Source organism: Ostrinia nubilalis, chromosome 1 (genome assembly GCF_963855985.1).
Source record: "Ostrinia nubilalis chromosome 1, ilOstNubi1.1, whole genome shotgun sequence".
Lineage (NCBI taxonomy): Eukaryota > Metazoa > Arthropoda > Insecta > Lepidoptera > Crambidae > Ostrinia > Ostrinia nubilalis.
This window is the reverse complement of record NC_087088.1, coordinates 8,804,537-8,830,865: the sequence shown is the minus strand read 5'-3', so window position 1 is coordinate 8,830,865 and position 26,329 is coordinate 8,804,537. Positions and strand designations below refer to the sequence as shown.

The 26,329-nt window shown below is 41.0% G+C and overlaps 2 protein-coding genes and 2 long non-coding RNA genes across 4 annotated transcripts; 1 reads left to right on the top strand and 3 right to left on the bottom strand.

Annotated features, from left to right (window-relative positions):
• Positions 1-6,643: 6,643 nt before the first annotated feature.
• LOC135075608 (keratin-associated protein 5-3-like) lies at positions 6,644-8,146 on the bottom strand. Its single transcript, XM_063970026.1, has 3 exons — positions 7,405-8,146; positions 7,072-7,173; positions 6,644-6,867 (listed from the first exon to the last, which is right to left on the bottom strand). Exons 1-3 carry the CDS (start codon positions 7,957-7,959, stop codon positions 6,727-6,729), a joined length of 798 nt encoding a protein of 265 aa, XP_063826096.1. The 5' UTR covers positions 7,960-8,146; the 3' UTR covers positions 6,644-6,726.
• Positions 8,147-13,313: 5,167 nt separating this feature from the next.
• Positions 13,314-15,893, bottom strand: LOC135071086 (uncharacterized). Its single transcript, XM_063964841.1, has 5 exons — positions 15,781-15,893; positions 14,984-15,686; positions 14,857-14,911; positions 14,036-14,447; positions 13,314-13,501 (listed from the first exon to the last, which is right to left on the bottom strand). Coding segments are annotated over exons 2-5 (555 nt in total). The 5' UTR covers positions 14,986-15,686; positions 15,781-15,893; the 3' UTR covers positions 13,314-13,415.
• Positions 15,894-17,406: 1,513 nt separating this feature from the next.
• On the top strand, positions 17,407-17,908 carry LOC135075601 (uncharacterized). Its single transcript, XR_010258066.1, has 2 exons — positions 17,407-17,580; positions 17,683-17,908. It is a non-coding gene; the product is annotated as an uncharacterized LOC135075601 (long non-coding RNA).
• A 3,146-nt stretch (positions 17,909-21,054) lies between these two features.
• LOC135075594 (uncharacterized) lies at positions 21,055-21,576 on the bottom strand. The gene is made up of 2 exons (XR_010258064.1): positions 21,415-21,576; positions 21,055-21,278 (listed from the first exon to the last, which is right to left on the bottom strand). It is a non-coding gene; the product is annotated as an uncharacterized LOC135075594 (long non-coding RNA).
• Between the last annotated feature and the right edge of the window lie 4,753 nt (positions 21,577-26,329).

The following is a 26,329-nucleotide window of genomic DNA, read 5'->3' as shown; positions in this document are numbered from 1 at the left end:
GTTAAACTACAAAAAAATAACAAACAGGCGGTATTAATTGTCCGCTATGTAAATCCTACTTCCTTTTTATTGATAAAGGCCAACCAACGAGTTTATCGAATCGAAGAATTTTATAGATGACTCATTTAATAACCTTCGGTTTAATATTGTCTCCGTTACATATTTCTTCCCTTTTAGCCCAGCAATTTTTGTAGAAAATGAAACGACACCTACAAATATTAAAATTACTTATTAACTACAATTATTTACTCACATATTCGGTGAAACACGTATCATGTGTTGAAGAAACCTTTTAGAAAATATTTTCCCACATACCTATTTCCCATTAGAGCCTTAAGCAACCGAAAGACAAGCAAGGCATTTTGTAGTATAATGATGCATGTTATTTGAATGAGTAGGTAACGTACTACTACTTGTATAAGACTGATTGCTTATGGCCTTTATGAAGTAATGCACTAGCAATGAGAACTCAAATAATACCCGAAATAGACCGAAACGAAGAATAAATATAAGTAACACAGATTTTTCATAAACACAAGCACGATTTACGTACACGAATTGTGCATTTGGGAGTTTGATTAGAAACCGATCGTATCGATTCCTAAGTATATAGAGGCTACAAGCCGTTGCTTCACCTACATCTAAGCGCATTTTCTTACAAGGGAAAACAATGCCATGGGCCATAATTTTGTAGAAATCGCGTCGAACTAGAAACTTGTAGTTTGTCATGAAACTCAGATCAGTGGCTTGCAAATAACATTAATACAGCTCATCGAGATCTTTATAGATCTTTATCTTAATGGCCTGTGTTCGGTTGATTCTGTTGAAGATTTTTTTAAATATGATTACTGTATCGTTAAGTTTCAATAATGCTGAAAATGCTTTTAAATGTTGTTTTGCATAAATCATGTCTTCGATAGTATCTGTATAGTAATGAAAAATTCATGCATAATTAAAAAATCAATTAAGACGGATAATAATAACCAAAGCTGAAAGCATACCGTAAATACTGGCGATAAAATCACTGAGTGTACTATTTACTTCAGTATTTTAAAGAGCTGCTTTTTACTATCATAATACATTTTATAACTTCAATCAAAGTCATAACATCACTGGTATTGCACGCTTGATTTTTTACAAAAGCAAGAGTTGAATAAGTTTTATTGTTGGCCGCATATTTCTAGTTTTATCTGTGTTTTTTCGCAAACTGCTCATCGCGTGCATCTTCAGTTGTTTGTGTGGTTTTTATATCTAGAGCCGTATGGGCCATATTTAGTTGTCTGTGCTGTGGTTGTACAATTAAATTCCTCCGTTACTTTCGGCAACATTCTTCCACTTTTCCGCTCAAAACAATTGCTTTCCATCGCGCAGTTCAATGCACACTAACAAGCAAGCGTGGTGTCATTACTGAGCATTAGCCCGGCCGTTGGGGCTATTTACCACCACGAAACAAATCGGCGTCATTTGTCATACATGTCTGTCCTAATCGACAAAGTGCCAGCGAATTTCACTATGATTATATCATTGTGCCAGTGTAGAGCGGCTGAAATGGGAGAAAATACTTTCCTCTGTGATAACTGCACGAAAAACTATTCATCTACTTTGCTTACAAAGTATTATGAATACTCTTATTCCTCTTATTTGAAAAAGGAAATTGGAGTTGTTAGGTGTCCTGTAGATAATTTTAAAGAATTTTAACAAAGACACTTGTTACACATTATCAAGTTTCTAAAAATTTTGAATTACGTGCTAATACATACTAAAATAACCGCAAGTTTCATATTTGATTGATGACCTTCAATATCTTATAACAAACATAAACTACAATTACAAGTGCGGATAATTTAATTATGATTGCGATGTGAAATAATCGACAAATCTATCAAATCGCGATTTTGTAGAGAAAGTCAAAATTGACTTTCTTTTGTTCAATCTCCTTTCAAAAGGTTATTATTTTATTTATAGAATCAAGCTGTTAGCTTCGTCGTGAAATATCATGACTGGCTTTCACTGTAGGAGAATATTTTTTATTGATACTAGATAGAAAGAAATGCATTTTATTTATGAGGTACAGGAAACGTAACAGACTGATGATCCTTTATTAACACAATTCCTTGAACAGCCTTGAACGTGTGTATCGTAAGGTTATGTACCTTAATAATAATACTATTATTTCTACGACCACAAACAATTGCAGGCAATGACAAGGGTACCTACTTAAAGAGTATCAGTGATTATCTATTAAATTATGATGTTTGTTTAGCCAATTAGCAAGTAGTTATGTTGAGGCTGTGGGAATTGGAAACGCCGCGACAAGTGTGACGGTGCTCCTGAAGACATCGACCATTGTGTGCAGAGTGTGTCGTAGAGTCTAAGATTTCGCAACTTCCGATTGATTGATAGGTAGACCTAGTTTTCTTTACTTTCAAGAATGTAGACCCATGGGAGATCTAGGCTAGTCAGGATTTAGCTAGACCGATTTATAATTATTTTGCGATATGATCGCCCAATAGTTAAGTAACTCAAAAAAAATTCTGAGTAAAAAATGTTTGTGGCCAACATTAATTGGCACCAGTTACCGATTAAGTATCACAAGCCACTGTGTTATGTTAATAGCATGATTTAGGTTAATAATGTTTTTACTTCATAATCTTTAATTGCATGTAATATGATATTTCATTATTTATTATTATGCACTCGCATTAACACATTCTGCGGTTTTCGATTTCCATTACGTGAACAGAATATTAGAAACAAAACACACAATTTTGTATTTAGTATTAGAGATCAAACCGGCTGCTCTATCAAATGCCATGCATTACCAATTTACACACACACACAGGATTTTTTAGTCTACCCAGAACATTACGTAATATGTTTGTATTATGTTTGTAATAAAAGAGGAAATATTATATAGCGGTGATTTAATACATTAAGTTCCTAACTCAGCTTTGTTTGCATAATTAGAATAATATGGTCTTCATGACAGCGCCATTAAAAGTTTGAGGGCCGCTGGCCGCCACTTAGTTTGGTTTAATTACCACGTAACAGATTAGACCATAATGGTGGGAATGGCTCAAAACCGTCTAAGCGATGAATTAATGTTTTCATGTCTGGCGTGTTCTCTTCGAGTGACCACATAAACACTTAACCAAAAGCACATTCGAATTGGCCAAGATTTTATTCGGAATTCAGTAATTAAACTCAAGGTAAAGATTGATTCTAAAAGAACATTTTGCTGTTATGTTATAATACGAATTTACTTTAAATAACGTTTACAATTAATTGGCATTAATTGGGTTTGCTTACATGAACGCTGAAGCAACAATTCACTGACTTTTATGCATAAATAGGTAGTATTATCTTAGGTAATAAGAATGCACTTATCTTTGCGTTTGGCAAATATTATCCTGCCTACAGTAAGCGTACAAATATTGGACTATGTAGATTGTAGAGTCCCAAACATGACTTTCAGCTCGTAGGGACTAACATAGTGCTTTTCATAATATTTTGATACCTTATAAACTCATACTAGGATGAAAAGAATCTATGCCAGTTTTTTCTTCTTACATGGCTAATTTACCTACGTCTGACCAAACTTGCCCGTGCACAACCGTGTGCTTTCATTGTAATTACGCGCAATTATGTTTTTATTAACATCCTGGACAGAATTACATGATATTTAGATAGTTATTAATAAATTAATAATCATACATTAGATTTTTTTTATCAAAACAGATTTTGTTACACACCTAACTTTATTATTATCCATACTTACATCATTTAACCGCCTCTGTGGTCTAGTGGTAAGACCACCTGCTTCAGACGCAGAGGTCCCGGGTTCGATTCTAAGTGGGGGCAGATTTTTCTGTTCGGTTTGGTTGGTGGTAGGGCTTGTTCTAAGTCCGCCTGGCTAGCTACCACCATCTTACCTAAGTCTGTCGCCATAACAGCAATGTTAACAGCATTGTTGTGTTCCGGCAGTTAGAGGTAAGATAGCCAGTTCCTCCGTGGTTGAGGATTCCGGGTGAAGCTCGCTTCCACCTTCGGCCTGATCGTCACTTACCATCAGGTGAGATACAGGTCAAGAGCTTCCTCGTTGTGGATAAAAAAAAAAAAAAAAAAAAACTTAGATGGTTGGCAGTCCACAACAGTACGTTTCTCTAGAAACTTCCTGCCCCGTACAACCAAACTGTGGAATGGACTGTCGTCTGCGGTGTTTCCGGACGGATACGACCTGCAAGCTTTCAAGAGGAGAGCGTATCTTCACCTTAAAGGCCGGCAACGCACCTGTAACGCCCCTGGGTCTGCGGGAGTCTATGGGCGACAGTAATCACTTATTAATAAAATAAAAAAAAACTAATATCCACAGAGGGAGAAGTGCAATTATCTACCTAAGAAAATTCCTTTATTAACGTTGTTTTTCCCATTCAAATGTTTAGTACCTGTAAAGAGGTTTTATCCCATAAGTCGTGTGGCTTTATTAAATTTTAATTGATTCATTGTTGGGATATCGGTTGAAAGTAGAACGTTCTCAGGTTACGAAAGCTTGTTTCACCATAATAGTGTTACTTCATGCATTTATCCAATAAGTTAAAATGGTAATACTCGGTATATACTTATGGAAATCTTACAGCATAAACTGCCGGTTTTTTTTATTATCTCTGTTTTCTGTAAGAGATTATTGCGACATTATCTCGCTAAACATAACATACTCTGCCATAAAATAGAATATAACCTAATTGGATAATAAGGTACAATCTATTCCGACTTGTGGTTGTAAGTGAGGTGACGGTGTTATACTGGTTACATGCGTATACAAATTATTTAAAGCTAGACTGGCGATTTTTTAAACGTTTTTTTTTTAATTTGTTACTGCCCAATAAACTTTTTCTACTCTATTCTATAGCTAGACTTAACTTCTAATTGTATTACCTGTGATGGCAGATTAGGAAATACTAATTAATTATTAGACTAAAACTACAACATAAATATCATTAGTGTTTCGGTAGGTGTGCTAATAATTTTACTAAAAATAATTAGCATCATTAATTATATTAAATATCATAGAGTGAAGTACTCGTAATTAAAAAATAATACAGCTACACATTAAGAAATTCATGATAACTAACAACAGAAACTGGTAACACCATTGTATAATCTGTCATCGTAGATTCTGTACTTTATGTACAGATATTTTCCTATAAAAAGTGCATGAAAGGTAGAGTCATAAAACTGTAGATATGCAGTTAATGCAGTACAACCGGACGAACAGCCACAAGCAGGATGCGTTTATGCAAATGTATCGAGTACTTATGCATGCATCTCTATAAATATTTTACATGAATACTTGTATACCTAGCAGGTTACCGAATGAATAACGGCATAATTATAACCTCTTGATATGATTTTTGCATAAATTAGTAACATACAAAACGTGTAGCATTACATTATGAAATCTGTGAAATATTAAATTATTTCCGTAATCGCTATAATTACAGACTTCGATTTAGTTATAAAACATTCGCATGGTTGTGGAACGCTTAATTAAAAGTTTAAAATTAATTAGTTTGAAATCGCACATTTTCTGAACCTTCTAATAAGTGAATTAAAAATAATAAGGCGAGCTAACTGGCAGAAAATCATCTGATATTATATGTTCAGCTTCTCTCATATCGGTGCTCGGCTGCGAACGTAATACGTAACGTCACGTAACATGTCAGTATTACAGAGATAGATAAATAACTTTTATTTTTCCGTCTTAAAGTCGAGTAATAAGTTGAAAGATATTTCGATCGGAGTAAGTGAAAATGTAATACTTTTTAAACAACGTGAGCAGCGCACCTGAACTGCAACGCTCCATCTGCGCGAGCGCATAGTGATGTATCGATTTCGTGCCACAACGATTCTGGGGTAATGCCTGAGCGATAACTCTATCCAATTTTAAAAAATAATAGGTATTTAAATGCGAAGAAATTGAGTTTTCTAATGTTTTTTTTTAAAGCACAATAATATTTTTATGGTACTTAATTAGGTTAATCAATAAAACGGAACATCCATTTCACGCACGTGTTTCTTTGTTTGATCGTTTATCAATTTTCAGAAATATGTACATTTTTCCCTATGATTGAATTTTCTTTAGACTTTTAGGACTTTTAAGCCCATGAGTTCGTTTTGTTATAAATTACACGAGCCTACACCGAAGGAATCTCTAATTACGCGACTTCACTAGTGACACTCATCAGCTTTCATTACTTTCCGGACTTAAATCATGCTCAAGTCAGTTATTTGTTATTGAATTTTACGGTTAGCGGCCGCTGCCGAGTTATGGGAGCGATTTAAATCCATTTGCAAGTAATTAGCGAGATGTGGTGCATTCTACACACAACAGACCCAATCAAAGAATGATAATGTAGGTTTCATTGGCAACGGCGAGCACGTTATTATTGCAATTTGCTACCAAGTAAGCTACCTACCTATTTTTAAACGAATTTCAGTGTGAATCGAACGTTAAAAGTGCGTCTAAGAGAAAGCAGTTAAGTATGTTTAAACTGCGTTTGTATGTATGTATGTGTTATTATGTTCATATTGTGTATTTTAAGACAAAAGAAATGCGAGGGTAGATTTAAATGAAAAGCGAAAATTTATAAAAAGTTACTATTTTTTTCGAAAGTTTCAGTTTTCCTTACGTTAAATGCGCTTATAATTTTGTCAGGTTCTCTTATTTTAAGGTTTTCTCCCAGTTTTGGGGCTCGGCTTGCGGTAGCATCGCATGATGAGGTGCATGTCGTAGTACGACATGTGGTGGAATGAGAAGTATTCGGGATTTTTGTACATGCAGCACTTGCCAGCGCCGAGGCCGAGAACCTGTAAAGGTAAAATCAGGAATCTTGTATGCTGTCGCGGAAGTCTATGGCTACGGCCGTATACTCGCGACACCACTCGGGCGATGACAGAACGCGCGAACTAATGAAGTTACTGATATGAAGTCGATTGATTGCCCTTACATGATGAATATTATTGCAATTTTTTTACTTACAAAACTGATAAATAAATAACACAGATACTAACTTCGCAATCAGTATTTCTGAAAACCCCAGTCGGTATGTGTGGTAATGGTTCAAAACACATGCCTACGTCGTTTTTTGGTAGACAATGGCCATACTTGCGTTGCTGAAAATAATTATTTCATTTCACACTAAAGACAAGAAAATAAAAGGTTTTCTTAGTGTATTACAAAACAGACAAGGTAAAAAATTTAATACTTTACCTACCTATTAATTAATCAAGAAGCGTGAATATAAAAAAAAATACTATTGCTGCATGAAAGGCTGATTTATTAGATATTTTTTTTATCTAATTAGACAGTACTAGAATATTGGTATTATAATAGCCGTTACTCACATCGTATACTGTAGGACTCGATGGATTGTTATCAGATTTATCAGATTTGTCAGATTTGTCAGGCGGAGGGCAAGGGCTGCAACTCCAGTCACAAGGTCCACAAGGTCCGCAAGGCCCACATGGCCCACATGGTCCACATGGTTCACATGGTCCGCATGGTCCGCACGGTCCGCATGGTCCGCATGGTCCGCATGGTCCACAAGGCCCACAAGGTTCACAAGGCTTACAAGGCTCACAAGGCCCACAAGGCCCGCAAGGCTTACAAGGCTCACAAGGCATACAAGGCCCGCAAGGCTTACAAGGCTCACAAGGCTTACAAGGCTCACAAGGCCTACAAGGGTCACCACCTTCGCCCCCCGATTTACCAGTGCTTGAACCAGAACTTTGAGAACTTGACTTATCGGAGCTTCCAGAACCACAAGTTTTTGAAGAATAACACACTTTTAATTGCTTATAAGGAACGCCTTTTGAAAAGCGCGTTAAAATGCTACCTTCACAATATGCTAGGCCCGATTTGCACACAGGCGTTATGATAAATCTGCACATACGCGACATTGCTTTGAAGTTTTAGCTGGCGTTTGATTTCCTTTTATAGGTTTTGTAAAGTTAGTGAGTTTTGTGGTATGGTTTCGGTTTTGTTTACATAATGTAGAGATTAATTATCTTAACTTACATTTCTATGGGTTTAATTTGGATTAGATTTGGGCTATTTTGTTTTGTTTGACTGTTTGTCACTTTTCAGTTGTCAGATCCTATTGACCACTATTGACAGTGGTATAAAATGACCTCGGGGCGCCACCGTCAATACCAGATCGCTGGTTCCGATTTTTGCCATGTTGGAAACTATCAGTTGAACGATGGTAGCGCCCCCCTGTCAATGAGTTTGGTGAGACAGTTCAGTTTATATGTCATCTATAGCACCCTGTTGTCAATGTCACGGTTCATTATCGGACATCTTTAGTTTTTGAGGAGGGCGCTACTATCAACTAGGGATGTTATGGATATGTAGTTTCGGTTATGGATACGGTTACGGATATCGGAATAATATTATACCGGTTTCGGTTTTTTATTTTTTTTATTTTATTTATTTAGAAACTCAACAGCTGTTTTACAATATTCATGTTAGTTTGATGAGCATTAAATCTAAGCCAATTAAAGAGTTTCCTAGCTGTTTAAATTAGTTCGTACATTATTACATTTTATCAGGTAATGAGTACCAATAAGCGCTGCATCCTCAACCATGCCTAAAAATAATAATCATGATTGAACATGCAGCGCTCAGGTTATACAATCTTAGTGTAATTAAATTTAAATATAAGTAAATTTGGGTAAATTATTACAACCCTTAAGACATCAAAACAATTAAATATTAATTAGGCAGACCTTAAATGTCCCTATTTATATATATTTATATCCCACAATAACGTGATCACTGAGTTAGGTAGGTATAAGATGCACCGTGTGGTCAGAACACATAGATAGGTATATTAGGTTTTCTAGGAACCCGGCGCATTAACTTGTAGAATAATATGTCTCATTTCCTTCTTCAGTGTACTCTTACTCACATTAAAGAAATCAATGTGTTTATACTTAGAGTTGTATGTTTTATGCAAACGAGTCATAACACTGTTCTGGGCATAGTTGGTACGATGCTTGGGTATGGCCAACAGCGGGGTGTGTCTAGTCCGAAATTTAGGTGTACAGAAGCTGATCATCGATAGAAGATTGGGTGAGTCTAGATTGCCTTGCAGAATGTCGTACAGTAGGCACATGTCAATAATGTCGCGTCGAGATTCAAGAGGTAATAGATTGAAATGGCCACAGTCTTTTACATAGCCCTCGCGACGCCGTGATTGCTTAAAGTTTAGGTGGTTAACGAACAATTTCTGAACTTTTTCAAGACTAGTTTTATATTTAGCGTATTGAGGAGACCAGATGGGACTAGCGTATTCCAAGATGCTACGACAGTATGCGTAATATACAGATTTCAAACTTTGAGGGTTTTTAAACGCCTTACAAATTCGCATTGTGAAGCCCAGATTACGGAAAGCTTTATTAACTATGTAATCTATGTGCTGTTTGAACAACATTTTTGAGTCAAGATAAATGCCCAAGTCTCTAACAATGGAAGTTCTCTCTATTATCATGTCATTAAAGCTGTATGGGTATGTCAAAGTTTCCTTTTTACGGCTGAAGCTAATGCATTGGCACTTGCTGATGTTGACTGTGATTTTATTATCATTATAGTATTCCTGTAGTCTATTCAAATCGCTTTGCATCTGTATGCAGTCATTAATTGACGATACCCTCGTAAAAACCTTTTTATCGTCAGCGTAAAGCAGGTGATTGGAATTTTGAAAACACTTATTAATGTCGTACACATACGCACAGTAAAATAAAGGGCCAAGATGCGAACCCTGCGGTACACCGGATGGAACCTGAACAAAGTCAGACTTAAAACCACCCACCACAACTGCTTGAGACCTGTTCGTTAGGTAAGATTTAACCCACCTGAGCAAATCCCCACGGATTCCTAATTCGAATAGTTTGCTGAGTAGGATGACGTGATCCACCCGATCGAAAGCTTTTTCAAAATCGGTGTAGATCACGTCAACCTGACCGGCGCTCTCCATACCGCTCAGCACATAGCTGCAGAATTCAGCCAGATTTGAGGTGGTAGATTTACGCCTCAAGAAACCATGCTGATGGTGTGATATACCACTTGTAACTGTAGAGTAAATACTGTTGTATACAATTCTTTCAAGGAGTTTACTTAGTGTATTTAAAATTGAGATGGGCCTATAATTAATAATTTCTAATTTTGAAGATTTTTTGTGGATCGGAACAATGTGGGCTTTTTTCCAGATAGTTGGAAAAACCCCGCTGCATAATGATAATTGAAACAGTAAATATACGGGATAGCACAGAACATCAGCGCAACGACGAAGAAACACCGGCGGAACACCATCACAGCCAGCCCCCTTGCTCACGTCAAGAGTTTGAAGCATGATTTTAAGTTTGTCTGGTGAGACGCTCGTAGTAGCTATCACATCTGTGACGGTGTCCCGCTCAACGCTATCTATTAGATCTACATCATTCGACGAGCCATTAGAAAACATTTTTTGGAAAAAGTCGTTAAAGCCATTGCAAATGTCGGAACCATCCACGAGTGTATCTCCTAAGTAAGTGAACTGCTTCGGATACTGAGAGCCGCCTCTTCTGGATTTAACAAACGACCAAAAAGCTTTCGGGTTGATCCTAATATTGTTTTCAGTGGCTTTTAAGTAACTATTATAGCATTCTCGTTGTACTGTGCGTTCACGGCTGCGTAGCATAACAAATGTGTCGTAATCACGTGGGTTCCCATAGCGTTTCCATTTTTTATGAATTTTACCCTTTTCGCGTATGATTTTAATTAAAGCTATATTATACCAGGGAGGATATTTGCTTTTGAGACCATTTACTTTTATCGAAGGGATGTAATTGTCAAAACATTCGTATATTATTTTGTAAAACTTTTCCAAGGCCTCATCAATCGTTGCATTACTAAACAAATTATCCCAGTCTACCTTATTTAGGTAGTTGATTATGGCTGGATAGTCACAAGTGTGGAAATTGCGGCGCGATGTCGATTGTTCTTGAAAAGGTGTGATAAACAAATCTGTGATGCAAACGTGCAGCGGTGGGTGGTGTCTCGGTCGGTTACGGATATTTTTTTATTTCGCATATCCGAAAGTTTCGGTTACGGTTACGGATATCTGTGCTTTAGAATGCAATTTGTAATAGTTGTCCAACACGGTTCATTCATGCCCGCACACTTTACATAGAATAAAAATAAAAAAATAAAAATTGATGCTAGATGGCATTATAAGCTAAGCGTCCACTTGTCGGTATCGTACGCAACGGACGCATCGTACGAAACACATCGTATCGGATGTGCAATGCGTACGATGCGGACAGGTGGACGCACTTATATGAGTTTCCATATAAATAATACTACGATCCGTTGCGTACGATACGTTCGATGCGTACGATACCGACATGTGGACGCTTAGTTTTAAAGGTAAATCAGGCTGTTATGCCTTTACATATAATGCTATACAAAAAACAATTTAAACTGTCTACATCCGAAATTATCCAAAACTTTTGAATCAGTTACGGTTACGGTTTCGGATATTTTTTTTATTTCGGATATCCGAAAGTTTCGGTTACGGTTACGGATATCCATAACATCCCTGATATCAAAACTGAAATAATGTATGTATAGCCCGACCAGCCCCCCTAGACAAACCGCACTTTTTGATCGAATCGAACATCGAATCCGTCAAAACTTCATACAAAAAAGGGGCTTTTCGACGACTTTTCGACTGGTTTGCGATTAAAATTTGCACTTTGTCTAGACCCACTGGAACATAAAAACCCTCGCCATGTTGCGGAAAACTAATGGTACTAATTTCTTTTAATGGCAACAGTAACTGAAAACTTCATTGACATGTCACCTTGCATGTCAGTCTATTGCTGTCAAAGTGTAAACAAACTTTATTTTAAATGTGCGCAATTGATTTTGTGAATTAAATTGCTAAAATCTTTTTATAGTCGTAAAAGAAAAGTGGTTCGCAATGTGTTAAAGTATTTGTCGAAGAGAAATACTAAGGGTTCCGGTTCGGACAATATTTTTTTTATTTTTTTTTTATGCTAGACAAGGCAGGTATTTGACTATACTATAGTTCCAAAATACTGAACTGTCCTATCGATGACATTGACAGCGGGGCGCCACCGTCAATACCAAATCGCTGGTTCCGATTTTTGCCATGTTGGAAACCATAAAGTTGAACGATGGTAGCGCCCCCCTGTCATTGAGTTTGGCGGGACAGTTCAGCGTGGGTCATCTATATTTAATATTTTCATTGAATAATGTTTCCGACAAAGGTTGTCAAATTGACTGATATGTTTATCGTATAGTTCCAAAATACTGAACTGTCCTATGCCTGACATTGACAGTGGGGCGCCACCGTCAATACCGGATCGCTAGTTCCGATTTTTGCCATGTTGGAAACCATTTAGTTGAACGATGGTAGCGCCCCCCTGTCATTGAGTTTGGTGGGACAGTTCAGCGTGGGTCACCTATATACATCGTATAGTACAGTCCACTATGAAAATTAGCTGTGGTTGGTTTCAACTACCTATTTTAAAGATTTTTGTCACAGTTCTTCTAAGTGTTGAATTTTATGGAATTGGGAAAGAAGTACCGAGTTTGAAGCGTTCATGAGCAGACATTGCAGTTGAATAGTCAAGTTCTGAATTTGATTATTGATGAATAATAAAATAAATCCTACTAGCTCGATTGATGGTTTCATTTAATTAATTTAAACCAGGTTACCTATAATAACATTTTTTCGTTAATTTATGAAAATAACAAATTAGCCCGTAATCCTGAATCCTGATACATAAAGTTAGCCTATTAATTTAACACAGGTACGACTGTACTCAGTGTTGCACTATCAAATGCAATTGACGCGCCTCTATGCCAGGGTTTTTATGTTCCTGGTCAGGCTATATAGATAGTTCCAAAATACTGAACTGCCCTATCCATGACATTGACAGGGGGCGCCACCGTCAATACCGGATCGCTGGTTACGATTTTTGCCATGTTGGAAACTATGTGGAAACTAAAAGTTGAGCGATGGTGGCACCCCTCTGTCAACGAGTTTGGTGGGACATGTGTAGGTCATCTATCACTTTGACGTCTCAGAAACGTTTGACAGCACTTTACCCACCTTGGAACAACACTAGTACCTACTTTTGTAGTACTCGGCTTGTGGTTTGTGGATGACCTACCTATGTTTATAAAGTATGTATCCTACACTTCCTACTACAAAGTATGAATGGTCCTAAAAAGAAAAACTAAATTTAAAAAAAATATCTTTTATTCTTCACGATTAGTAAGGTATATAATAGTATTTTGCACTTTTTCTTAAGCCTTCGAACTTCGGTGTGCGCCGTTGTACTCGTTAGCAGAGCTTCATCACCAACACCGGCAGGCCCGCCGCTGGACCGCCACTACTCGACGCACCACCGCCGCCCGACGAGGAGCAACCTGTGCAACATTCAGGCGTTAGCAATTTCATCCGCTCACGAGGCTGGCCTCCACCCTGGCCGCCTCCACCTCTACTTGAAGCTTGCCTAGATGCACTAGCACCACCACCTGTAAGTGGGTTGCGGCCCGGCTGTATTCCAGGTGGGGTCTCGAAACAATCTGCCTTACAAGGAGCATCCCATACACATGGCGGCGGCGGCTGCCAATGTACACAACCCGGTCTCGTACAGGGCTCTTCTTTACTAACTGGCTTCGTTGCTTTCCGAGGACGACCACCCGGCCCTATTACCACGTCACTTGGTGCAAGTTCCTTGTTATCAAAGCGCTTCATTATCGTATCTAAAGTTTTCTCGTCAAATACATAAATTGACGACGACTGTGCTTCTGCTGCAGCTGCACTGCTCCCACATGGGCATTTTGAGACTTGAGGGCTTACAGCAACGGCTTTGGCTGCACCAGGTATGCTACTACAAATACAGGCTTGGCCACCACTGGAACTTTGCTTAGGAGGTGGAAACGAACTTTGACACTTACAGCACTTGCCAGACTTGTCCATGGAAGCATCTGGGACGATACCCTTGAGTTCGCACACAATGAACCTCTTGCCTCCCCCGGAACCAGAATCTGCTGCACCTCCCGATGCATTGCCCCCTTGGGCGCGAAGATGCGCTGCAAAGGGCTCGGGATCTGCGAGTCCTCGAGCGCGAGCCAACTGGCTGGGCGCACACAGTGGATCCGGCAGGACTAGGCAAGCCGGCTCGCCGCCACATCCAGTGCGACGGCAGTCATGCTGGAGCCCATTGCGCTTGATGCAATGGCAGCTGTAGTACATAATCCCTCCGCGCAGTTCACGGCTCTTTGTTCGTTTAAGCTGGTTTTCTTTTTCATCCTTTTTTTCCGCGCCACCCTCCTCCGCTCTGGCCGCTCCATCAGAAGCTTTTCCTTTCTGGGAACAAAGATATCACTTTAGAAATGCTGAATTGAAATAGCCGGCCACCATTGTGAAATTTAGAATAACGTTACCAAGAGCTAAGGGCTAGGAGGCAAGGCGTCGTTCACGCTACCACTGCGATACAAGATCGAAGTCGCTGAAGCGTGTAACGTAGGTCTTGCCGGGCGGTGGCCGGCGGACGCACGGCGGACAGGGTGGCGGGCACGGCTTCGAACAGCTAGGGCCCGTCCGGCACAAGTACCGAATCGAGCCTTGCTGGAAGTAGTGGCAGTCCTGCAGTCCATTACGCTTGAACGCAGAGCGTGGCAAACACTGAAGCTGAGCATACATTCGAACCATTAGAATACACTTTAAAATATATAGCCCCAGATGTGGTGTAGAAAGTTTGTGCTTATCAACTTACCGGAGGACCGCAGTCTTCATATTTGTAGCATATCATGGGACCGCAAGGAGTACACCTGAATGGAAAAAAACAACATTATTAACTTGTGAATTCAAATAGACGTTAAGGAAACCAGAGTAAAACTTACATGGTGGAAAATCAAGAAATCGCAGTCCTACCGAAGATGACAAAATTATACGGAGGAGGGGGTTTTTCTAAAAATTTATTGATATTTTAGCTTATACAATCATGAAAAGATTAGAAAGATTTGTGTAGAAAAAATCACTTGAAAAATTTAGAATTTTGAGAAATTTGCAATTTTTTTACAATAAAATTAAATACATCTGAAATAGTCGAAGTCAAAACTTCTTCTGTCAAAATGTTTGTTCTTTTGATGTGTCTGTATTTTTTGTCTTCTGAATTTAAAATCTTCTTATGTGACAGTATTTTGAGGTACTCTTGAAGAGTACGTATACGAATAAAGCTTGATATTCATGGTAATTCTTCAAACATTTTGGGTTGGGCCATCTTGAACTCTGGGGATAATCTTAATTCACTTGAGACTTATTTACGAGGTTGCATTTTGCAAATGGACGACAATGCTTCAGCATGAGGGTTTTTGCAATGCGTTTGGCATGCAACTTTAGATGGTTCACATAAAGGTGCCGGTATTAGTTCACATTCTGGTGAGTTTTGACAGCCACTCCTCTTGCAGTCATATTGTAAACCGTTTCGTCGCAAACAGAAACAGTCTGTGTAAAGAATTCCACCCCTGAGTTCTCGACTTTTGCTAGTCTTAACGGCAACGCAGGGTATGCACCGCCTGCATTTCACCATCGTGCTGAATCTGTCTACAAATATAACAAGATAGTTACGTATTTAATTTTTGACTAATTCATCAGATAAAAAATCAAAACATTCAAATCTTTCTCCTCATTTTCTTACCTTGTAGATCGGAATAAAAATTACTTTAAATTTTGATTTATTTTGATATTTTTAGTTAACTTAAAATTTTGTCTTACATTTATGAACGTTATCCTAAAATAATAGAATTCCGAACTAGGGATAAACACAATGGTCATGATTTTTACTTTTCAGCTAAAAATTAAACATGTCTAACGTATAAAAAGGATTATTGCGAATCTATACTTCTACAGGGTGTTAGGTAAATGGGTATATGAGCCGACACTAGCCCATGTTAACATGGGCATATAAATGGTATGGTGAAGTCAGAAATTTGATATCATCATTTTAAGTTTTTTAAATTTCATACAAAATAAATTTTATAAAATCTGATTTATATGAAAAATAAAATAATTAAAATGAAGATATTAATTTTCTGACTTCATCATACCATTTATATGACCATGTTAACATGGGCTAGTGTCGGCTCATATACCCATTTACCTAACACCCTGTATACTAATATTATAAATGCGAAAGTGACTCTGTCTGTCTGTCTTGCTTTCACGCCTAAACCACTGAACCGATTTTGATGAAATTTGGCATTATTGAGTCCCGGGAAAGGACATAGGATAGTTTTTATCCCGGTTTTTGAAACAGGGACTCGCGCGATAAGTTTTTCTGTGACAGACAAAATTCCACGCGGGCGAAGCCGAGGGCGGAGAGCTAGCTACTTTATAATTAACAGGAAACAAAGGTATACATAAGAATAATATACAAGTGTACATTACACTTGTATATTATTTCTATCTATACCTTTGTCTTATTATGTTATTTTTTTTTACATGTAAATTTCATTTAGATACATGAATAAATGTTATCACGAACCTTATTCTAATTTTTCAGTACGACTTAGGCAAGTCACGTATAGCCACGTATAGGCAATCAAATATAGCCACGATAGCCGAACGGTGAAGGGGTCGGAGTGGCCGACTCGAGATCCGAGGAACGCGGGTTCGAATCCCACCGCCGCTCGACTATTGTGGTGAGCCCACTCGTAACACAAGTTTATTTAGCTTAACACGAGGGGCTAATGAGACTATAAGTAATTTGGGCAATACAAATTGCTAATATCATCTTTAAAAAAAAGTTACCTACAAAAAACTTCATTTTTATTATGGATTCGAGCCGTTCACACATTTTAAGTAAAACATTCAGTTTAATAATAATGACAATGAGTGATGGATGATTGATTAATGATGATGATATTATTCCTCCTTTCCCTTGAGTTTCAGTAAAGATGTGGCTCTTAAGAGAACTTGAAAAGCGATGTAGCACTGTTTTGTTTCATTTGCCTTCACTCATGCACGTTCACGAAGACTTATGGTTAATGCTAATTATCCACCATTATTACACTACACATTACTAGTTGCGTAAACACAAATTTTAGGAAATTAAAACAAAACTGCTTTAAATGACGCTTCATAAAAACTTATCGTGAATAGCTTTTATGTCTGAAATTTTAAAAAGGAGGTTGTATAGACCAACTTCCAGTAAAAACTTTACTTGGCAGTTGACAAAATGGCTAAAAAATATATTTCGAATATTGTGCACCAACTTCCACGTTCGAACCCGTACAGAGATGATTTGTAGAAGTACTTTACTTAGGAAGGTCAGTACAATCAAATCCTTTGCGTGATACACATAATTTAAAAAGATCCAAAAAAAACCTCAAATCGTACAAAAATCTAAACAAGCCACAATTTCCACAAACAAACTAAGTCTTCTATAGACCTATTTTCTTTAGGCTTGACAAGTACTCCTTAACCCCAGAACCAAAATGTAAGTTCCCTCTAATTCCCTCTAGTTTCTTTTCGGTGACTCACGAATCGTCTATTCTAGAATTGTCTAGAAGACCGCTGACTTTCATTTTTTGTTCCCCAGGTGCTGCGGAGGTTGTGGACCCTGCTGCGGTGGGTGCTGCGGCGGTTGCTGCTGTCCATGCATCACCATCTACACGTGCTGCACCAAGATTTGCTAGTGTCGCACGCTTGCCGTCGCGGGCGGGCCATGGACGCCCGTAGCGGTTTCTTCGGGGAACACCCGAAACTTACTTCGTCTACGAAGTACCGTGCCGTTTTTGTGGAAAAATAAAACTACTATAAGCGTATCCCAGATTTTCCTTTAAATCCCGAGGGCGTGACACATGTAGCGAGGGCGTGACACTCAATGTAGCGAGGGCGTGACACTCAATGTAGCGAGGGCGTGACACTCAATGTAGCGAGGGCGTGACACTCAATGTAGCGAGGGCGTGACACACTCACTGTAGCGAGGGCGTGACACACTCACTGTAGCGAGGGCGTGACACACTCACTGTAGCGAGGGCGTGACACACTCACTGTAGCGAGGGCGTGACACACTCACTGTAGCGAGGGCGTGACACACTCACTGTAGCGAGGGCGTGACACACACACTGTAGCGAGGGCGTGACACACTCACTGTAGCGAGGGCGTGACACACTCACTGTAGCGACTCACTGTAGCGAGGGCGTGACACACTCACTGTAGCGAGGGCGTGACACACTCACTGTAGCGAGGGCGTGACACACTCACTGTAGCGAGGGCGTGACACACTCACTGTAGCGAGGGCGTGACACACTCACTGTAGCGAGGGCGTGACACACTCACTGTAGCGAGGGCGTGACACACTCACTGTAGCGAGGGCGTGACACACTCACTGTAGCGAGGGCGTGACACACTCACTGTAGCGAGGGCGTGACACACTCACTGTAGCGAGGGCGTGACACACTCACTGTAGCGAGGGCGTGACACACTCACTGTAGCGAGGGCGTGACACTCACTGTAGCGAGGGCGTGACACACTCACTGTAGCGAGGGCGTGACACACTCACTGTAGCGAGGGCGTGACACACTCACTGTAGCGAGGGCGTGACACACTCACTGTAGCGAGGGCGTGACACTCACTGTAGCGAGGGCGTGACACACTCACTGTAGCGAGGGCGTGACACACTCACTGTAGCGAGGGCGTGACACACTCACTGTAGCGAGGGCGTGACACACTCACTGTAGCGAGGGCGTGACACACACACTGTAGCGAGGGCGTGACACACTCACTGTAGCGAGGGCGTGACACACTCACTGTAGCGACTCACTGTAGCGAGGGCGTGACACACTCACTGTAGCGAGGGCGTGACACACTCACTGTAGCGAGGGCGTGACACACTCACTGTAGCGAGGGCGTGACACACTCACTGTAGCGAGGGCGTGACACACTCACTGTAGCGAGGGCGTGACACACTCACTGTAGCGAGGGCGTGACACACTCACTGTAGCGAGGGCGTGACACACTCACTGTAGCGAGGGCGTGACACACTCACTGTAGCGAGGGCGTGACACACTCACTGTAGCGAGGGCGTGACACACTCACTGTAGCGAGGGCGTGACACACTCACTGTAGCGAGGGCGTGACACTCACTGTAGCGAGGGCGTGACACACTCACTGTAGCGAGGGCGTGACACACTCACTGTAGCGAGGGCGTGACACACTCACTGTAGCGAGGGCGTGACACACTCACTGTAGCGAGGGCGTGACACTCACTGTAGCGAGGGCGTGACACACTCACTGTAGCGAGGGCGTGACACACTCACTGTAGCGAGGGCGTGACACACTCACTGTAGCGAGGGCGTGACACACTCACTGTAGCGAGGGCGTGACACACACACTGTAGCGAGGGCGTGACACACTCACTGTAGCGAGGGCGTGACACACTCACTGTAGCGACTCACTGTAGCGAGGGCGTGACACACTCACTGTAGCGAGGGCGTGACACACTCACTGTAGCGAGGGCGTGACACACTCACTGTAGCGAGGGCGTGACACACTCACTGTAGCGAGGGCGTGACACACTCACTGTAGCGAGGGCGTGACACACTCACTGTAGCGAGGGCGTGACACACTCACTGTAGCGAGGGCGTGACACACTCACTGTAGCGAGGGCGTGACACACTCACTGTAGCGAGGGCGTGACACACTCACTGTAGCGAGGGCGTGACACACTCACTGTAGCGAGGGCGTGACACACTCACTGTAGCGAGGGCGTGACACACTCACTGTAGCGAGGGCGTGACACTCACTGTAGCGAGGGCGTGACACACTCACTGTAGCGAGGGCGTGACACACTCACTGTAGCGAGGGCGTGACACACTCACTGTAGCGAGGGCGTGACACACTCACTGTAGCGAGGGCGTGACACACTCACTGTAGCGAGGGCGTGACACACTCACTGTAGCGAGGGCGTGACACACTCACTGTAGCGAGGGCGTGACACACTCACTGTAGCGAGGGCGTGACACACTCACTGTAGCGAGGGCGTGACACACTCACTGTAGCGAGGGCGTGACACACTCACTGTAGCGAGGGCGTGACACACTCACTGTAGCGAGGGCGTGACACACTCACTGTAGCGACTCACTGTAGCGAGGGCGTGACACACTCACTGTAGCGAGGGCGTTACACACTCACTGTAGCGACTCACTGTAGCGAGGGCGTGAACTCAACTCTGCGGCACTCCTACACCTCAACTCTGCGGCACTCCTACACCTCAACTCTGCGGCACTCCTACACCTCAACTCTGCGGCACTCCTACACCTCAACTCTGCGGCACTCCTACACCTCAACTCTGCGGCACTCCTACACCTCAACTCTGCGGCACTCCTACACCTCAACTCTGCGGCACTCCTACACCTCAACTCTGCGGCACTCCTACACCTCAACTCTGCGGCACTCCTACACCTCAACTCTGCGGCACTCCTACACCTCAACTCTGCGGCACTCCTACACCTCAACTCTGCGGCACTCCTACACCTCAACTCTGCGGCACTCCTACACCTCAACTCTGCGGCACTCCTACACCTCAACTCTGCGGCACTCCTACACCTCAACTCTGCGGCACTCCTACACCTCAACTCTGCGGCACTCCTACACCTCAACTCTGCGGCACTCCTACACCTCAACTCTGCGGCACTCCTACACCTCAACTCTGCGGCACTCCTACACCTCAACTCTGCGGCACTCCTACACCTCAACTCTGCGGCACTCCTACACCTCAACTCTGCGGCACTCCTACACCTCAACTCTGCGGCACTCCTACACCTCAACTCTGCGGCACTCCTACACCTCAACTCTGGCTACTCTTATACCTATAGCGCACCTATTTCTATTTCCTGGCCCGATTTGAATTAACCTTAATTTGAGAACTGGGCGAGGAATAGGGAATTTTTAATAAAAAGATGTTAAATCTACTCAATCCACTTTATTAACGGCACTATAACTGCATTCACAAAAGCACGGGCCCTGGCTTCAGGCTTCTTGGTCCGGGTCGACGTCGTCGAGTTGACGCTGGCGCCACGTGGGCGCGAGCCGGCCGCGGGGGGCGCGGCGTCGAATGCCGGGAGACATGCTCAGCAGATCTTGGTGCAGCATGTGTAGATGGTGATCTTGGGGCATCCGCAACCGCAACACCTGGAAAAGAAAGCATCAAGATTAGTTCACCATAGTACTCCAGAATGACATCCAACAAGTCAAAGTCCATTCCTTTCACTGACAAACCCACAACCTTTTCTAAAAGAAAAATGTAAACAATAGGGATAAAACTTACATCTTAGTAGAGTTTTAAAAGCTGCAAAAGCAAACTTAGCTATATAGATATAAGTATATTTTCTTAAAATTATATTTTTATGCGGTCTTTAGGAAATATTTTAAAGTTTTTTTCTTGATTTTATGTTTTCTTCACGAAAGAATTTATAAAACTGAAGTTCGTTCTGAGTTCATGACGAACGATGACTTGACACATATCTAGAACTAAAATTGAATTTCAAAATCAGCCAGTAACAAGACAGAAAAATATCCAAGTAGGTTTAACATTAACATCATGATCATGACAAGGTAAGGGTAATCACAAACCGATCAGAAAGGCAGAAAGATTACAAAAGCGAAGATTAATGTACAAAAAACTATTTTTTGATACCTGAAAGCCTGTGAAATCAAATGAAAAACCGTCGAAATTGATGCATCGACCAAATAAAAATATATTGTTCTACTAGCTTTCCGCCCGCGGCTTCGCCCGCGTGGAATTTTGTCTGTCACAGAAAAACTTTATCGCGCGCGTCCCTGTTTCAAAAACCGGGATAAAAACTATCCTATGTTCTTTCCCGGGACTCAAACTATCTCTATGCCAAATTTTATCAAAATCGGTTGCGAGGTTTAAGCGGGAAAGCGTAACAGACAGACAGACAGACAGAGTTACTTTCGAATTTATAATATTATATAGTTGGGATTAATGGGATATTTATGATTGCTTCGATTGAATACAGGTCATTTGCTTGAAAAGTCTATTACTTTGTTGTTGGATTGGATACAGATATTTAAACGATTGAATATGTTGAAAGTTGAATTACTGTATCGTACCGAATATAAGTACTAAGAAGATTAAGCATAATTTAATTTTTTTATATTTCTATATTAAATTGAACCCCTCAGGGTTCTTAGAGCAAACTATCTAAATGTATGTGTAAAAAAGGCTACAGATAGACCATGGTCTCAACCAAACTATCGGCCTCTTCGGCTAATAGAAAGTCTGTAGTCAGCCTAAGAAAAATAATAACTTCATGGTAAAAATCATAGACTGGCAGATTTTAATGAAGAATAAAATAATAAACACCTGTCATTATTGACAAATATATCAAAATTTTCGTGCAATTTTATAAACATAAAATTTTCTAACTTTATAAAAATGTGCAGCCCTGTACTAAATTTACCGAGTTACAAAGAACCACCAGAATGCTTTCCATGTTATCGAGTTCAGGTAAAGATCTTAATTCTTCTTTGTCATCATCATCCACAGTTATCCACAGCAGCCCACAGCTCATGGCGGACTGCCACAACCATGCTTGACACTTGGTTTACACTGCAAGTCACTTTTCCTTCCCGCCGACTTCGCAACCTCCCGTTACATGTAATTTCATCTGTCCTCCACCTAATTCACACTTAGGTCTTTCAGGTCTCTCATTAGGACATAATAGTGGCACCACCGATCGTACCACGGGTGGGTGGTGGCACTGTAGATCTAGCCAGCTCGGTAGTCGCTAGACAACGCTAGGCTCGGTGGCTGTCTCCTTCTCTATTGTGTCTTAGTCTGAATAAAGGCTAGCGTGCATGTCGGTATCGTACGCATCGGACGTATCGCACGCAACGGATCGTAGTAGGTACCTATTATTTATATGGAAACTCATATAAGTGCGTCCACCTGTCCGCATCGTACGCATCGCACATCCGATACGATGTGTTTTGTACGATGCGTCCGTTGCGTACGATACCGACAAGTGGACGCTTCGCTTAAATTGTCATTTCCTTTCAGGGTCCCCCATGCCTACCCTGCGGTATGGACCCAGTCACGGTGCGCCGGCCCCTGATCGTCCACGACAGCACCTTCGACTACCGCCCCACCAGCTGGCCGGGCATGCTGCTCAACAATCAGGACAAGAAAGTGCGGTACCAGCTCATTAACTATGAAAGACCAGTATGTTTAAATAGTATATTATTTCCTCTTAGGCCCAGAACAGACGTTGAAACGCAACTGCAACGAAACTGCAACTCTGTGATAATTCTAATGAATGAAACTGAAACTGAATGTTTCAAACTGGTCGCGTCATGTGTGGTCTCTCAACGGACGCTATGGCAGAAACTTAGATGCAACTCAAAAGTAACTAGCAGTTGCAGTTTCGTTGCAGTTGCGTTTCACCGTCTGTTCTGGGCCTTAGTTTTAACATAAAAAGTTTGTGTCTCTGTTTCAAAAACCAGGATACAAACTATTCTTATCTCATTTTCCTCGGACTCAAGACTATCTCTATTCCAACATCAAAATCGGTTCAGTGGCGTGAAAGTGTGAAAGCGTAATAGGTGCTACTCGCCAGTTCTTGAACTTGAACTTGGCTAGACACGTATTTATATTAATTTCGCATTTATATTTAAAAAAAAATAGTAGAAAAGTATGGATTATGAAAACAGTTAGCTTTCCGCCTGCAGCTTGCCCGCGTGGAATTTTTCAGTTTTTTATACATATAACACTTATGAAGCAATAAATAAATGATTATGATTATTATTATGATTATGACACTCAGCAATAATGTGGCTTTCTATTGATGAAAGAATTTTTAAAAGAACAGATCACTTTGACTAGCCTGCTTTATTGGTTTGTTTAATGTTATAATTTATTTACAGGCAACATCCCACTATCCATCCTGTGCACCATCGTATAATTATTAACATTAACTATTGTGAGTACGCATTTGTTATTAATTTTTACTCTTATTTTTTTTTATTTAATTCTACGTGACACGAGTATCAAATTTGTTAAATATCCCGTTTATTACGCTAGAAAGTTTGTTACACCCATCATGCAGGATAGTGAGAGCCAAGGACGGCCATTCAAAAAAATCTTGTAGATATTGAAACTTTTTGCACCTACTTGTCATACAAACGTCATAACATTAGCAGCTTTTTGTTTTTTCACTTTGACATTTAAAATTAAAGTTGACGTTTGCTTGAATCATTGCCAAACTTTTGGACGTGAACCAAATTTTTTTCAAGTAGATTTGGTTTTAAATAAATTGCAACGTAAATATATAAACAGAAACATGTGTGACCGAATGAGTCTTATTAATAGATTACAAGGTGTCATGTCGGCTTTAGGGTAAGTTTTAAAACTATACCAAAATGTAGAGCCCTGTCTTCGTCTTCCTAATAAACATAGCGCGAAGACACTTTCCTTTCTGTCGAATAGCACACCAGAACATTGGAGACCGAGGTAATTCCTGAAGACAAGGAAGTTAACCAGCCAAGCCATTAGATTCCTGCAATAGTAGACCTAGCTGAAGTCAAATGAATTGTCCATAGTAGAGGTACTATCGGCAACAGTGTCAACTGCCCATTGCCAGTCATGTCGTCTCGTTCTATCGCAAAGAATCGCCATTTGATGACAGCGAGAGCAATAACGGAAATGGATAGTTAACACTGTAGCCGTGTGTACATTGTCAACTCAAACTTTAGCCGTGATGGCCCTTGTGAATGTAAGGCGACGACGACTCACGACTTGATTAAGACCTGTAGGCCTAGGATTCGCGCCGCGATAAGCGTTTATCGTGCCATTATATCGATTATACATTTTGACGTCCAAAATATTGATAGTCCGGCAAATCAGGAAATTTACATCACTCATCTCACTCACGTTGGTGTCATTGTTCCAGCGGCGGTTGCGGAGGTTGCTCGCCGTGTTGCGCGCCGTGTTGCGCGGCGCCGTGCTGCGGTGGCGGCCCCGGCTCCCTCGTCACCGTATACAGTCAAGTAGCACATATCCAGTGACGCCGTCACTCGGACGCTTCTCCTTCCTAGCCAAGTCACTTATTGTTTCGTTTAACTGTAGTTCGCTAAAGGCTTGCGTGCGATACGTCCGATGCGTACGATACCGATTTGTGGACGCTTAGCTTTATCCAAGTCACTTATTGTTTCGTTTAACTGTAGTTCGCTAAAGGCTTTTGGATTGTTTTGTTAAAGACCATCTTCATCACATTTGATGAAATGTAATTAACACTTAAAACCCCCCATTAGGACCTCACCTTATCAAAATACAAGGTGTTGGTAAAATTTTCTTTGATATGTAGTGTCTGACTCTCCCGTTCTATTTGTGCTCTTTAATTTTTCTACTTTTTTGATAGCATTATAGGCTGCTTTTCCATTTTTAACATTTGTTTAGGTACTCATTGTGTCTTTTCCATCCAAACAGATGCCGTGTTAGCAGTGGGTCAACCCCCTCGTCCAGTCGCAGCCTTCGACAAGGCGACCATAGCGATCGGACACCACGGCACATGCGTCAAAACTTGCTGACGGAACTCAGCCTTGAAAATATCGTCTAGAACTCAAGTTTTAAGGATTCAGTGAAGTGCAGTTAGGGTAGTCCTGTTAAGTGCAAGTATTGTAAAAATCGTATAACGTTTGCATAAGTGCTGTCTTTTGGTTTGATAAAAATTGTAACCTATTATTAATATTTTATTTAATAAAAATGTTTATTTTCAATGTAAAAACTGTTTTTCCTCTATCATCTTTTCAAATCAAATGATAGGTAGATAATTAAAATACCTATGACTTGCGCCTGGTTGCCAGATAACCTTTTCATGGCCATTGTCCGGGATAACTTGTGATGCCATTCACAAGTTATCCCGGACAATGGCTAATGACCTAACCTAACTACGAAAACAAACGCCCTCTCGCGCTACAGTGGGTGTCCCACGCCCTCCCCTTCGCTACAGTGAGTGTCCTACACCCTCCTCCTCGCTACAGTGAGTGTCCCACACCCTCCCCCTCGCTACAGTGAGTGACCCACACCTTCCCCCTCGCTACAGTGAGTGTCCCACACACTTTATTGATTTGTCACTCTCAAATTCATTTCGCACACGTGTGCCCCTGGGTTTTATAATATACCTTTATTTACTTGTTGTTTACGCAAACCGTATTTATTA

Bases quoted from the DNA above. Each gene is read 5' to 3' on its own strand.
- LOC135075608 (XM_063970026.1), bottom strand. From the start codon at position 7,959: ATGTCGCGTATGTGCAGATTTATCATAACGCCTGTGTGCAAATCGGGC. The intron at 7,174-7,404 runs GTGAGTAACGGC...AATTATTTTCAG, and splicing joins CGAGTCCTACAGTATACGAT to CAACGCAAGTATGGCCATTG. The intron at 6,868-7,071 runs GTTAGTATCTGT...TTACCTTTACAG, and splicing joins TCAGAAATACTGATTGCGAA to GTTCTCGGCCTCGGCGCTGG.
- LOC135071086 (XM_063964841.1), bottom strand. The intron at 14,448-14,856 runs GTAAGTTGATAA...CTTTGTTCCCAG, and splicing joins ATGAAGACTGCGGTCCTCCG to AAAGGAAAAGCTTCTGATGG. The intron at 13,502-14,035 runs GTAAGTGTCAAA...AATGTTGCACAG, and splicing joins GGACAAGTCTGGCAAGTGCT to GTTGCTCCTCGTCGGGCGGC.